Here is a 15,083-nt window from a genome sequence, read left to right on the forward strand (position 1 = left end):
TCCAACTCATCATGTTCCACTGGGCAATGCCGCTCAAGTTTTTTGCTCAGGGAAAAAAAGCTACCGAGATAGGATTAGAACCCACAAGCTTGTGACACACGTCGATAGTGCTATAACCACTCGGTCGTCTTGGAATTTTTAAAGAGAGAGCTATAACGCGAAATTGACAAACTAAATAGCTATAACGTGGGTTCTAACACTGTTGTAATGTTTGCAACAACAGAATTATTTATCATTCCTGTTTGAATTGTTACATGAAACCTCGGGAAATCCTTTAATTCACGGAAACCCTGTGGGTTTCGCACCCCTGGTTGAAGAGTGCAACTTAAAAAGCAATCAAAAAGAGAAAATCCCGGGATAGAATTTTTTGCTGAAATTGTCCGGGATTCCCGGATCCGGGAAAGAAACTCTAGTACGCAGCTTGCGAATTGCTATTTCATTTGTGACGTCATAATTTAATATTTCTCTTGTTAGTCATGATTCTTTTTGCATTGTAAAGTTAATCACAAGTTACAGTTTTGGAGGGTGTACAATGTTTGAGTAAACGTTAAAAGGGTGTACCATTTCACTAAAGGTTGACAAGCACTGACCTAGATATTGTCGTCCAAGGTCAGTTTTTAAACACAATTTTCCTGGAAAGACTTAACAGTTGTATTACACACAATCTAAATTAAAAAGCAATTTGCTATAAAGGTATACATAATAAATTGTTTTTCCATTAACTTTGTTTCGCAAATCGAGTACCATTGACCTGCAGTAACCTCTCAATTCGTATTGAATCTCGAATTGATTTGTCCAAAAATAAAGAAGCTACGTTATGACGAAAAATCGTTCTTAACTGTGTTTGTAATACCTAAGTTGACCTTTAGTGACCCGTGGTCATGACGCGGCCGAGCTGACAACGAGAATTTAAAGACCATTTATCGCGGCTTTCGAAAAAGTCAAGTTTATTTTTTCATCTTTCCTTCGCCAAAACTGAAAAAGCGCCTAATAACTTAATAAAACGAGATGGCATTGCTGCGCAAATACAGCTGATTTCTAATCACCGAAATAGCTGTCTCGTAAAACGTCTGTCCGACCGTCAAGCTGGTCACTCTCGCTCTGCTCTCAATCATAAACCAGTGAGTTACTCTCTTGGGACTTTTGTCTGACTGACAGTTTACACATATTATGGGCTGCAAATGTTATTATTTGGCTGATTAAAGCAAATTTTTTAAAACTAAACGAGTAACCTACTGCAAACAATTGTTTAAAATTTCAGCACATTATTAGAGCTTGTATTTCTGGCCTAAAACTAACACCGATTATTTCGGGGTTTAATGGGAGAAAAATTGGTGAATCCAATAAAAAGTTAAATTGTTTAAAGTACTTTACATTGCACCAACCAAGAAAGCACGAAATTCCTAGATTATGTACTTTAGTCAGTACATCCGTTTAAAACAAATGTTTAGGAGGCCTGTGGGTGAACCCGCTGTGTTATTCGGAGTCTTCAGGAGGATCAAATTTGGATCAATAGCTAACATCTGTGTAAATTTGGTAAAATTTGAAGCACTCTTTCTTGACCAAACGAGCGTTACAAACCAGCGTTGGACATAACAAAGAAAAAAAAAACAAAGAAAAAAAATACGGACAAAACCATATGTGCCCCTTCAGGGAAGGGAACCCATAAAAATCAGTAAAGCTCTTTGGTATATTTGCTGTTAAAGTTTATTTAACTCAGGGGTTCCCAACCTTTTTACGAACGCGTACCTCTTGGACGCTCTGTACTACCACGCGTATACGTATACCAGTTCGTTTCGAACAACAAATTTGATCGAATCATATTTTATTCAGGAGAATAATATTGGCCTACTCAAAAACTACTAAAGCACTAACTAATTTTAATGAGATTTTAGTTTACTATCCACCAATTGGTCGATGCGCGGTGTAAATTTGCTAACAGCGCTTCGAAAGTCATTTCCGGGCGCACCTAGTCGGTTTAGATTTTTAGATTTGATGCTCATCATGACTGAAAATCCCTGCTTACATTCCTGCATTATCACCTTACCACCATTATCCGTACTTTCATAGAACTTTTTTTGTAAACAAAACCAGATAAACAAAATATAAAGTTGTGAATCCAGGTTTTTGTAAAAATACGGAAGCTTCTGGCGTACCACCTGAAAAACCTTCGCGTACCACAGGTTGGGAACCCCTGATTTAACTAAAGAACGAAGTATTTTGTCAAGGTTCAAAGTTTGTACTTGAACAAACAAAACAACTTTTCATACAATGACATTAACTCTATGTTAAAAAGGCAGTTAATACTTTTATTAAACATGAAACGAGTTTGACGGAGAAAAAACTAGTAATAGATCAGTAGCAAAAAGCAACCAGGAATTGATTTGTGTTCTCTTTTCAATATTATTTAATAAACTTGCCTTTGCACATTCACATTTGATCCAAAGTACACGAAAAAATCGAAAAGCAAATAGTGGTGATAAATTTACAAACATACATTGTGCACTTTTGTAAACTCTTCATGTTGCAGTTACAACCAAAGTCCCATTACTGCCTTCTGCCCACGGTATCTAGGCAAAGAACCGGTTACCAGGACAGGTTTACGTTGCGATTTGACGTCATCTTCTCCGTCAGAGTTTAAGCTAGTAGAACGACCTCTCGTGTCGGGGCGCTTTTCAATTGACTTTCTCGGGGTAGGAATTGGGGCAGTTTGTTTATACGACCCTGTTGACATTCGATCCTCTCGTGTTCTCGTAATTTTTGTGTGGTCCTCTGCCTCGTGTCGCTCTTCGTTGTGATTGGTCGACTCATTCACGTGATTTGACTGCTTGTTTGAACGAAGAATCTTTTTGCCCAAAGAACCAACCGCGCGTCCAACTTTACTCTTATCTTCGCCACGATGCAGAACTTCCCTCTTTTTCATGATATCTTCCATTGCTCCCAACATCTCCTCCTTCTCCTCCACCAACTTCCTCCTTCGCTCAATATCCTTGATTGTCTCCGTCACAGCCACCTCCCGCTTTTTCAGTGACGACTCCTTGATCTGAAGTCCCGCCTCTTCCTGCCTCACCCGTCGTTCCCGGTTTTTAACTCTCCTCTCACGATCCCGGTGTTCTTCTTCGTCGGCATCAAGTCTTGCCTCCAGTGCCTGAAGTCGCTCTTCGGCGCTCTTGAGCACTGCACGCCTTCTACACATCTTAGCGTGTCTTTCATCGATCCTTGCTTGTCGTGCAGAAAGTTTTGCTGCAAATTCACTCAACTTGGCTTCGGACACCAATAATTTGGCCTCAGCAACTCCATTCTTCCGTGATTTAGTCTTTTGTTTAGTTTCCTTCTCCAAGCGCTTTGCTTCGCGTACTCCCATTATTTCGCCATTACCGATCGCTGCTTCTTCAAACGGAAACTGAAGTTCATCAGCGGAGTCGCTTTCTTCGCTTTTTGTCCCTAGGGGCTTTTGAACACGCGTGAATGCCGATGGACGCGAGCTAAAAGAGGTCCCAGTCATTTGTTCACCGTTAAGCACAAACTTTTGATAACCTTCTCGGATTTCCAGCTTATCTTTTTCAGAAAGTACAATATCTTCGGTTCTCTTCTTCATTTTATGATTTTCGTCGCTTCTTTTTCTTAAGTAAGCAGGGCCCTCGTTGAGTTTTACGTCACGTGACTTTCCATGATTTTTTCTGTTATCTCCAGGTCTTACACCTCTTCCTTGTTGACCGTTCCAAACACCGCGACGGGGATTGTGGAAGTTACTACCAGCGGTGACGTCATCGTCTGATGACGTTCGGTCGTCATTACGGCTTTCAATTTCAGCATCAGAGCCATCGCTGTCAGTGCAAGTGCTGCTTTCAGCCTGTTGGGCTTCAATCGCATTTTCTGGCATTGTAAAGAGATGTTGGTGTTTTGATTTTCTACGAAGCGTACCGGAGTCGTTCGGCTCGTCACTGACGTCAGAGCTGCTATTACTATGGACACCAGAGTCCGGATAGGGTGCGACTTTCTGTTCCTGTATCAGTTTTTTCTCTTTCATTTCAGTGTGCAACGCTCTCAGTAAACGTCGGCTTCCCGTTGGCCCAGGTATGATTGGAGTTCGTCTTGGCATTTTTCAGATATTATGAAAATCTGCTGACATAAAACAACTGTGTTGAATTTTGTTATTTAGCTTCGTACAGACTTAGTAAAGTACAAAGGTTGGTCCAGCTCAAACAATCGACACGATCCATTAAGAAACTTAAGTCTTCATCCGCTGCCCCGGGCAGTTTTATCATTCACGAAAACACCTAAAATCATGTCTCAACGCAAACGGTCAAAAGTAAACTGCAATTCTGTACCAATCCGACAGGATCAAGTATGAATCACTGAACACAAACAAGGTATTTTAAGTTTGATCAAAAACTACATTTATGTGTATAAAATATTATGTAAACAAGTTCAAAAAGGTTGTATCATTTGATAAAAAAGTGGTTTGCATAGTTAAATGTAGTTAAAAAGGGTTAAAATGACATGTTTTGTTTGTTCTTCTTTTTGAACCTGGTCTCTGACGATAGCCGAAACGAGGCTTTTAAAAATGCGCTTTTTTCAAACAATGTGTTGTTCTTGTTAATGTTACGTGAGCCTGCTGATCTAAGTTTACATGTTTGTTTGGTATCACAGACTTGATAAACCCCAAAACGTGTCAATTGTAAGACTTCTAGGGTTATAAAAAATATGATAAATCATCTGTTACTAAAAATTAAAAGTCATCTGGTTTAGTTTCCTCTTTTTTTGTTTTTAAAAACTTTTACATCTGAGGGGGAAAAATCCACACAGCTTCATGCTATACCCATATTATGCAAATTTCCTAAACTTTGCTTCTTCATACCTTGCTTTGAAAACAACTTCCTTTCATGGGCTGGTCTATAACTAGTATGCAAAATTTATATATAGGATGCCAACTACATAAGTGACCACTTCGATTGTGAGCCAATTTTGCTGCAATTTGAAGCGAAGAGGATTGAAACACGCCCCGCGGCTGATCGTTGGGTGGGACAATCACTTTTCTTGCCGTTTTGTGTTTGGTAAACTGTTTGCACCTTGAACAATGGGGGCTTGTCAGTTCATTACATACACTAAATGTTACACGACCAACGACCTTTTCTTATCTGTTTTTAACAATTATTCTCATGAAAATGTGTGTAGTATGGCGGGTTTTATATCTTACTGTTCTACTCGTTTTACATGAATCACAAAAATTTGTTGCAACCGCATTTTCTAAACTCATGATGCTGTGATCTATGTATTAAATCATGGTGCGAATCGTAGAACACTTTTGTTATGCTTGTTTTTTATTAACTTGTGTGCATCTCGTTTGCATATGGTGTGCCTAAGCCGCTTCACCACTACTTAGATGTCATACCGAACCTACCATACATTTCACTGTTCTGCACTCTACACCACAAATCTCTCTATACCTGCGGGCTGACATTATCAACAATTGATTACAACTGCAAGAGACACCTGCACAGATTCGGCTTTGTTACACTAAAGAAAAAAGCAAGTGTGACGCGTGCGCTTACGGGGGCCGTATATCTTTTGTTGACCACTTGCTTTCTACAACATTGACCAAGCAAATCATCCCCTCTCGCAGTTTGTCACATGACCCGGTAATGGCGCTGTTTAGGTGATTTACGACGTTGCGGTCAAGTCAAGTATGTGGCCTACACAAATCTGCAATTAGCGTGGGGGAAGTTTTCACTTTTAGTGGATACTTCCTAATCTGCGATTACGTATATGTTTTCCACCCCCTGCCTACGTCCTATATAACTTGTGAAAATATTTCCATGGCGCATTTAATTACATCATGCCTATATTCTGTCTTTTATATTACAACATATATCAAAAGAAAGTTCACTCAAAATTTTACTTTACTTGGTATTTCGCATAAACTACAAAAAAATACCAGATATTCAAAGTCACTCCACCTTTGCCAACCAAATTGCCTAAACTGACCTGATGCGCAGCGATTGTCGAAATGACTGGGTGAGAAAGGACATTTTCGTCGCTTTTAAGCCGTGCCAGCCAAAACCCACAGATTTAAATTCCAATCATTAATCACATGGAAGGTGTACGAAGAAAACTACCAATCAAGTTGACTTTTACAGGTGCAAGTGCAAGACTTTTCCGAAAACCTTCCAAAGCCGATTAAAATAGAACTGGAGATTTTTGTACAATGCATTCACTCCGCATTTTGCGTACGTAGATGTCTATTTTTAATAATCGACAAAAAGTGTCATAACTTTCAATCCACATGTTAAGTTTCCAAAAATAAGTAACTTTTTGTAACCTTACAAGATAAAACGAATGTTTGAAAATTAATTTATAGTGGCCAAAGCAAGACGCCCTGGAGATAATGTTGTGTTACAAAACTACTTGATATGCAAACAAAGTTCCGGTATGAAAGCATCCGTGGCTTTTCACTTTTGCGACCACAAAAAATTCCTTACGTTAAAAAACCAATTCAAAAAGGTTACAAAATTTGGATCATAGGTGGTTTGTATTGCCAATTTCAGCAAACTTAATATACAAAGCAATGTCATCTAATCGCCCCAAAAAATAAATCAGTGTTTTCCGTTCGGAATCAGTCAAGCATAAATTACTACCGCTGGTCACGCACGAACGCTCACATGCGTTGAGGCTTTGTAATTAAATCGGGTTTGGTTTATCGATTTTTGTTGAGATTTAAATGTGATTAAATACAACTCAACCTCGCTCGCTTCTCTCTGAATTAATTTCTAACTTGTGCTTCTACGTCCGTTGACATTTCAACGCATTGATTAGTAGCAAGGCCTGAAAAGCCTGGCCCTGGGTCACAAGTTGTCTCGGCAAGTAACACCTGTAACATCTTTATTGACCATGACTTCTCCTTGAACAGAAAAGCTCCAAAAGTATTGTATTTTACTGGTTGCAAAATTTTAAGGGGTATATGTTGGGCAAAAGTACAATTACCTTCAAACCTCTTTTTAAACGCTCATTGTTTACATGCTTGAAACACCCAAAGGCAAGTTCAGAACGAGCTATTCTAACGGAATACTGCAAGAACATTGGTTACACAAAGGTCATGACCTTACTTAAATTGTTACAAGTCAGGCTTCATTTAAGCCATACGAATTAAGTCATACACTTTCTTTTCAGTATTAAAAATGCAGCAATATTTCCAATTGCAACTTGTCGACACTGCTATTTGCTAAAGCTTGGGAAACGATTGCTTTTATGCAGACAAACTTAGTTTAGATTATAAGTCAGTTGTTCAGACCACTTGTAAATCCAAGGGAAGGGCCAGATTTTAAGGAGTGGAGAAGGTTTTGGAGAACGCGGTCATGTTGTGACAAAAACAGCCGAGCACGTAATTGCAACGATTTAAGCTTGAATGTCTACGCGATTGTAACCTCTGCCTCGAGCGATAGCGTTGTAAATTGCGATAAACCGTTATCAGTTTAACAGTCACATTTTGTCATTGTCTGTTTCTAAATGTGAATGTCAGACGCAAATTTATTGTGGCAAACTCTGTTTACGACACCGTTACTTATTTGCATTTAGTACATAGTTTGTCTGACAGTATTAACATGTCAGTTATTTTATCAAATGTGTTTAGTTTCCGAAACGAACAAAACTAATAAAAACAAAAAATAAACACACTTTCAACATTTTTTTGAACAAATACCTTACCTTCATCGTTGTGCTCCAAACTTCAAATTACGTGATTGTGGACTTAACAGCCTACACCTTGACTAACATTGGGAAGAAGCAAACATACTTGGTTACTCTGCCACTGATGAAGTTAGTTGATCGACAACTTCTTCGTAAAAGGCCATTTCTTGCCTCACCGACCACGCCTGGCACGCTTTGTAATTGTGATGTCAGAACACTATTGTGATGCGGTCAAGCACTACCGGTACGCAAGACTGTTACGCGTTAATGCAATTAAGAGGGTTTTGGTTACAATCAATACAGATTTCGAGGCTACCGGTTTGACACTACGCGCATTAATCGCTATATCATAGAAGTTAGATTCCGTTTACACTAATGGTTATACCAACTATATAAACGACATACTAAAGCCAGTATTAAAGGCGACTAAATCGTCGAAAGATTGTACCCGAAAGATCAATAGTTTTTCAATAACACATCGTTTACGCAGATGCTTATCGTGCTTTAAAACCATGTGAACAAGGCGCGAAGTTAAACCAACTTTAAAATCGACAGAAACCTTCACATGTGGTAAACACAACATCCAAATATCAGCTACTGTTAATGTTCCGGTGCTGCTGTAGGATGCCTTTGTGTTTCATATCATACTAAGCAAATATTTTGCAAATTGCCCACCGACAAAGGCTTAAACTTTTTACAAATCGAATTTAAAAGTTTGAATTAATTATTACACTTTTCTCCTTTGCGAAAGTCGTCCTGATAACCTAATACTTCAATGGCTTCTCATTCGGCTTGATTATATATCCGTGAACTTATCAAAAGGCGGCGCGTTACTCTATATCTCTGAAAGAATTCGGTGGATTGTTCTACCGCGTTGCCTCGGGGCTTCGATCGCGCATTGTTTACACCGGTTTATGGTACCACAAACTCGGTTCTGTAATAAAGCAACCTAAGGGCGCGTTTTTAAGCTCGGAAGTCATTCTTGCTTGAGAAAAACATGTAGTATATGCATACAAACAGTAATGATTTCAGTTACTTTCATTTCTCCATTTTCACATGTTATCACAGTGTTGGCAAATTCTACCCTTCTACGTTGACTAAATAAATCTTTTTGTCATGACTGACCCACATTATCTAAGCTACAATCTTTGACTCGCACAGGGACGGTATTTAAGATAATATCGTAATTTCACGCCGACAAGTTCACGTGGCATAATACCAGACTTGCTACATAAATCTTGAAATGTAAAATTTCCAAGCAGGCTTTGCACTTAAAATAGTTTGCATTTATGTAGTATACATTTTTTTCTAAGCTTTTCATACAAGCGAAGATTGACATAAGGTACTGCCACCACCAACTTGAAAACGAATTTAGTAGTTATAGGCTGCATGAATACAGAAAAAAAACTTCTTTTATAATCGCATCTGAAATTAATGTTAAAATAAAGTGGGATTGCTTTTTGTTGGCTACCATTTTTTAGGTGTCACCTATTCTTAGTGCCCTGCTTTTACTGGACATAAATGATGGGTAATCCCGCTCTGCAATTAAGAAGATTGCTTCACATCGTACTTTTTCCAAAGCAGATACCAAGCAGCCGAAAAATGGGTTTAAACTTGCAAAACGTGTTGCCTTTTTAGCTTTGGACAGTCCCAACCCTTGGAACCTCAAACTTTAAGTTGAAACAAAATCACCATTTGTAGATTTTTTGGCAACATACATTCAACTTTTATTTCATAAATACCACAACTAAGATGCTCATCTCAGCGCTTAAGTGAGTGGATGTAATTCAAAAGGACTTGAACTTTTATGAGATTAACACCAAGGCCGTAATGGGTCCCATCGAAGCTATGAATAAACTTTCCTAGAGACCGAAAGTCAAACAAGGGAATTCGGTGCTGTTTGCAGTAAGTTTGCATTTTTGTAGTGTACTCGTCTATTTTTTGTTCATTTTGCAACGAAAAATAAACTGGTGCCTTTAGGAGTCCGATCGGCATTGGCGCTACAAAATAGATGTGTGGCCATCTCTCAACGGGAAATTTGTGTTGATAGTATTCTCTGATTAAACTCTCGGCTGGCTTTAAAAAATTGTTAATTGCAACATCAGCAGAGCATTGTATGTGAAAACCCACACCTATGATAATAAGAGATCCCCGCTTTCCTAACAAACTTTCCACCAGGTGAAGAAAATCGCTTTTAAATTTCAGGTTGTAGAAAGGCTTCATGGTGACGTTGAACTTCGGCGCTCTTCCGCCACATAGTGCATGTTTGTTATATACTTGATTAATGCTCTTCAAAATTGAACGGCATTCTTTCCAAAAGTACATTTGTCCAGAAATGCAAAGGTTCCGAGTTTTTGCTGTCATGCTCCTATTCCACGCTCCCCGCACGGGGTCGTCAGAGAGCAGCATGATCATGGTAAGAAACATGTTACGCATGAACGAATCGCCAACAAAGTAAATGTCATTGTAAGGTGAATCCTCTATGACGTCACATGCAGATGAAGCAGTGTAGTTGGTCCAACTGCACCGTTCGTCCGCCGTTCTCCAGGAACAGGTTTCAGCATGGTGATAATCTCGCGAATCAATGCATCTGCAGGAACAATGATAATAGGTTATTAACCAAAAAGGTAAATAGGTATACCGTTTGTGAAAATTATGCTTGGTGATATTCACATTTTTGGCAAAAGCTACCATTCTCCTTCTAGCCGCATTAGACAATTTGCAATAGTCTTGCAATTGTACAACCTAGTGTTGCATGTTTTGAAAAATAAATTTGAATATACCTTATAAGTTGTCCTACTTCTTGTCATTTTGGAGAATATTTTTTACAAACGGCCCAACAAGTTACGACATTTATGACACCAACAGCGTATAGTCAAATATAACTATGTGATAATGTTTGGCATTTGCATACAACGTGCCAAGCCTTTGCAATGGCAAAATAACAATTTACTGTGGCAAAACGGGAAAATAAAAAACAGTCAAACATTTTGCTTACACACAGTCAAACATTTACTTACTCTTTGCAAGAACAAAACGTGGCATCTGCGGGTCGACATAAACCACTCCACTTGTTAGTGCAGCAAGGTTTATCTCCATGGGGATTGCACCAACTCCCGACTGATGGCCACTTTGAATTTTCCATTTTAGGTTGGTACCTGTCGTGTTTCAAATCTCCGTTTAGTTGCGAGGCACTTAATGTTGCAGCTATTAGGTCAGAACTTTTTAACTTTCTGAAGAACTGTGACGTGGCTGCGTTAAAGGTGAAAAAAACTTAAATGGGCCACCGGATCTTGCGTGAATGGACTGTCAGATCTTTAACATTTATGGAAAGGGAAGTGCGTTTTTGGTTCGGTATACCCTGAAATTCATTCTAACTTAGAACCCACGTTATAGCTCTCCAGTTTGTCAAATTCGCGTTATACCTCTCCAGTTGGTGAAAATCTGTTAATTTGTAAAATGCCAAGACGGCTGATTTTTGCGCTATTGACTTGTGTCACAAGGTTGTCGGTTCTAATCCTATCTCTGTAGCTTTTCGCCTAAATCGGAAACTGATTTCAATTTAAAAAAACATCTAACAAAAAAAGATTCAATTAACTTGGAATATAACAGGCAGCTTACCGGCGGCCTCGACGAAATGCATTGATGCTTTGCCGGCCAATTAAAAATAAAAATGAAACAAACAAACAAATGTTACAAATTTAACAAAAATCGAATAGAATCCCGGGATTAAGGTTGTTTTTGTCCCGGAATCCCGGGATAAGCCAAACTGGCAAATTTGAGAAACCCTACCCTGAATCAGCAAAATTGCTTATTTGTACCGTATAGTTTGATTAGGCAGCTGTTCCAACATAACAAAGAAATGTTTTTAACCTAATTTGACAGCTTATTGTTATAATTGTACTCGTTTTACCTGTAATAACCACACTGATGATCTTCCCTCCACTGCTTTTTTTGTATCCCTCTTTGTCTCCAATAACTTAACAAAATCTCATCATGAAATGCTTCCTTCTTTGGTGATGTTAAAACCCATTTACCCTTGGTAAGATTTGTCAGTATATTGTCACAACATGAGTGAATTTTTCTGTTGCGATGTGACTCAAAAAAAAGTACTTTTGCACTTCCTGCAGTTGAAAGCAACTGTTGATGTTCGTTTTGTCGGTTTATGTACAAATACACGGCAACGGATATAACCATCAAAACAACGAATCCACGCTGCTTTGACGTCCAAACTGGCATGACAGCATTTCGTAAGCAGGTTCTATTTCAGCAGCATTAAAAAGTCAAAAATTGTTTGCAGTCTGCAAACGAAGACATAAAAAATAATTTGCATATTTTAAAATCTTTTAGGATTACTCACTTAAAGCAACCATCGGAAATGGTTTGTTTTGATAATTTCTTATACATTGTGAGAAAAAGTAGCATTGGTAGTGCTTCAGATGTTGAAAAGCAAAGTTTAAAAGTACACAGGAAGTCAAACTCAATAAATGCAAACAAGTGTACCTATTTTAACAATTACTTAGGTAGGTGGCCAGCAGCAGGGTTTAAGCAAAAAAACATTGCAAATACAACTCGACTTAATTGTCTCAAACAGAAACACTCAAGTCCAAACTCCCAAACGATGCTATTTTTAAAGTCACATGTTTCTCACAACAATTTTCAGACAAAAAATCATTATTTTTACCTTAATTTAAGTTTTCGAAAACTGTTAAATGTCAACTTAAGTATGATTTAATATGATACCTCAATTACAAAAGCTGTACATCAGTTACTTCTTCCATTCGCATTTAGTAAATCAACCTATGTGAAATGTTTGGGCTGCTGCGGTATAATGTGTATTAATCCAAAATCTGTGGGGTCGTGAGTTCACACTAAAAGCCGATACCTCAAATTGCAATGTGTTCCAGACAGATGTCAAACTTATACCATTTGTAAACAACTATATAGGCCGACAACTCAGTACTATACTATACTATACTATTTAAACTAAACAATTGAACAAAACGTTAAATTTTTGCGCTGATCTTTCATGAAAAATGGTTTCAAATTATTACGCACAAAAGAATCCTTAAGAAATTTGAAAGATAAAGGAATGAAGTAAACATTCAACGTGGTAATGCTAATATGCGCAGGGTCTAAGATCCCTAAATAACATCTTATCCCAAACTAAAATCTAAAAATAATAAAATCTTCTTTGAAAAACGAACCTCTAGTAAAAAAAAATGCGTATCGCACGTTTCAGAAACAAGTAACATCGCAGCCTTGACGATATAGATAACAAAAACTGGTCTTACAACTTACGCTAAATGCAGTCCTTGGGCACTGTTGCGTCCATTATGCGTAGGCTGTGCATTTTTGCCAGGATCACATAGCCGACGGCAACCTCACATTTAACCAATTTCATTTCGTGCCTCAGTGTGATTTGTTTTATATGTGACAAGCCTTCTTACACGCATTGTGACTAATTTTATACTTTAACGTGTGGTTTCAAAATTAATGGTTTAGCACACTTAAATGCAAATTTTCTTGTCCTATTTTATAAACAGTTTCTTATTTGTTTCATCTCTATTTGTTTGTTTATTAAATTTAATTCGGAAAATTATAGGTGTCATTTTACAAATAAATTCCGGGCCTCTGCAAACATAATTTTGTTTTACCAACATTAAACCTCAACATAAAAGTGGCGTGGATAATGTCGTAAGGCCTATATTCAGCCAATTTCGATCGCTAAAGTAATATAAGGTTGCAAAACGAAAACCCACCGACGGGCGTTGGAAACAATTGAATAATGTGGAGCCTTTTTTGCACATGGTTACTCATTACTATTGAGGAGAATACACACGGAAAGCAGGGGATTATTATACGTTTGTTTTACACCTAAATATGACGCAGCAACGTGTTTGTCTGTTTCGAACTTTGCAAGAAATTTCTAATACAGCCTAACAACCAAACTTACTTCATACGTTTGAACAAAGCTAATCCCATTGCGGTTTTATACACTGACTTACTGAAATGTCTGAATTGAGGTTGCCTTGCTCTTAAATGTTATTTTGACAGTTTTCTTAAAGGTAAATAATCATGTGTTTAATCTAATTCTAAAGCAGATCTAATGCAAAAATTGTTATGGCGGGTTCAGACGATACAGGTCATGTGCAGCGTCATGAAGCACATTAAGGTTTGGTGATTTTGGCCTGAGGCAATAAAATTCAAATCACAAGAAACCACCGTCGATAGGCGATAACCACCAACGCAATCAAACTATCAATTCGACAAGAATCAATTTTAACATTGTAGAAAATATCAACGTGATTTATTGCATTAGCCTATAAAATTCACCAGGACTGGCAACTAAGCCTTTTTGTGTGAACTTATCTCATTATTTAAACATATATTGATACGGACGGCCCTTCTGGGTGATTCGCCAACACGGGTTGGTCGTTGCTGTTTGACAAGGGCCAATATTTGTCATGTAACATTCCATTAATCTTGATACCTTCCCACTGTATGGTGAAAGCCACCATGTTCGTTAGTTGATCCTTATCTCGAAAGGAAAGTGGCAATATGATGTGGTGAATGTGAGTTGGCGTTTTTAATCGATAGTCATCGCTATGTCAACTGTCAACTGATGTGACGTAAGGTAAAAATATATGTTACTGATGGCTGAAACTTCCGAGTTTTTGTGAAATAAACAATCAAGAAATAAATCGGTAAAACGACCGAGGTTGCTTTTATGGTGCATCATCAATTTGAAGAAGCTGTAAATACCCAAAAGGATCATTATCGTTTTTAACCTCTTTTAGTTACGACCGTAGATAAACGAGTTTTATGATATAAAGCGTAACCAAAAATACCTTGTTTGCCCAGTCCTATACAGCATTCACTTTCGGCCCTGTCAGTATACCTAAATGTTGGGAATCCAGCAAAGATTCAATTCTAACAGTTCAAGTGTTTTATTCAGCGATTATTGACTACAATTGAGCTAAGGGAAGGCAGTTACTTGTGTGTATTCCTCATAAACAAGCTTTACACAAAGCAACAGCAGTCTCTAAGTAGCGAAACAAACAGTGTGTTTAGAAACTATTGTTACCGGGGCAAAGGCAATGGCCTTTCGATTGACTTCGACAAAAGGTCGCAAAGTTTTTCACTTGACACCTTCAAGTAGTGCAATCGAGTTGATTTCTGCTCAAATGCACCAAGGTAAACGGGGCACTTAAGACGTGGCGAACCAAGACATCCATTGTCCCAGGACAATAGAAATATTCGGCTTTATTGAAGTTATGGTTATTATGGTCTGTGCCTACCATTTTACTGATTTTCAATACGTTTTAACAATAAGCGAAAAACTAGGGATAATTACCTAAAAACTGCTATGTGCATCCTTGACAAACTACAATAAA

General features: G+C 38.1%; 2 protein-coding genes across 3 annotated transcripts; both read right to left on the minus strand.

The window, feature by feature from the left end:
• Nucleotides 1-2,288: 2,288 nt before the first annotated feature.
• Nucleotides 2,289-8,073, minus strand: LOC145238699 (uncharacterized). 2 transcript variants are annotated; one of them, XM_080101941.1, is made up of 2 exons: nt 7,705-8,073; nt 2,289-4,122 (listed from the first exon to the last, which is right to left on the minus strand). In XM_080101941.1, exon 2 carries the CDS (start codon nt 4,100-4,102, stop codon nt 2,531-2,533), a length of 1,572 nt encoding a protein of 523 aa, XP_079958067.1. In that variant the 5' UTR covers nt 4,103-4,122; nt 7,705-8,073; the 3' UTR covers nt 2,289-2,530. The 2 variants fall into 2 exon arrangements, with proteins under 2 accessions (XP_079958067.1, XP_079958068.1); XM_080101942.1 differs by having other exon boundaries at nt 2,289-4,125.
• Nucleotides 8,074-9,432: 1,359 nt separating this feature from the next.
• LOC145239132 (uncharacterized) lies at nt 9,433-11,980 on the minus strand. Its single transcript, XM_080102415.1, has 3 exons — nt 11,600-11,980; nt 10,707-10,844; nt 9,433-10,276 (listed from the first exon to the last, which is right to left on the minus strand). The coding sequence occupies exons 1-3, from the start codon at nt 11,923-11,925 to the stop codon at nt 9,448-9,450; spliced, it is 1,293 nt and encodes a 430-aa protein (XP_079958541.1). The 5' UTR covers nt 11,926-11,980; the 3' UTR covers nt 9,433-9,447.
• Nucleotides 11,981-15,083: the final 3,103 nt, after the last annotated feature.

The sequence above is a fragment of the Phallusia mammillata genome, chromosome 7 (assembly GCF_965637545.1).
Source record: "Phallusia mammillata chromosome 7, kaPhaMamm4.hap1.1, whole genome shotgun sequence".
NCBI lineage: Eukaryota > Metazoa > Chordata > Ascidiacea > Phlebobranchia > Ascidiidae > Phallusia > Phallusia mammillata.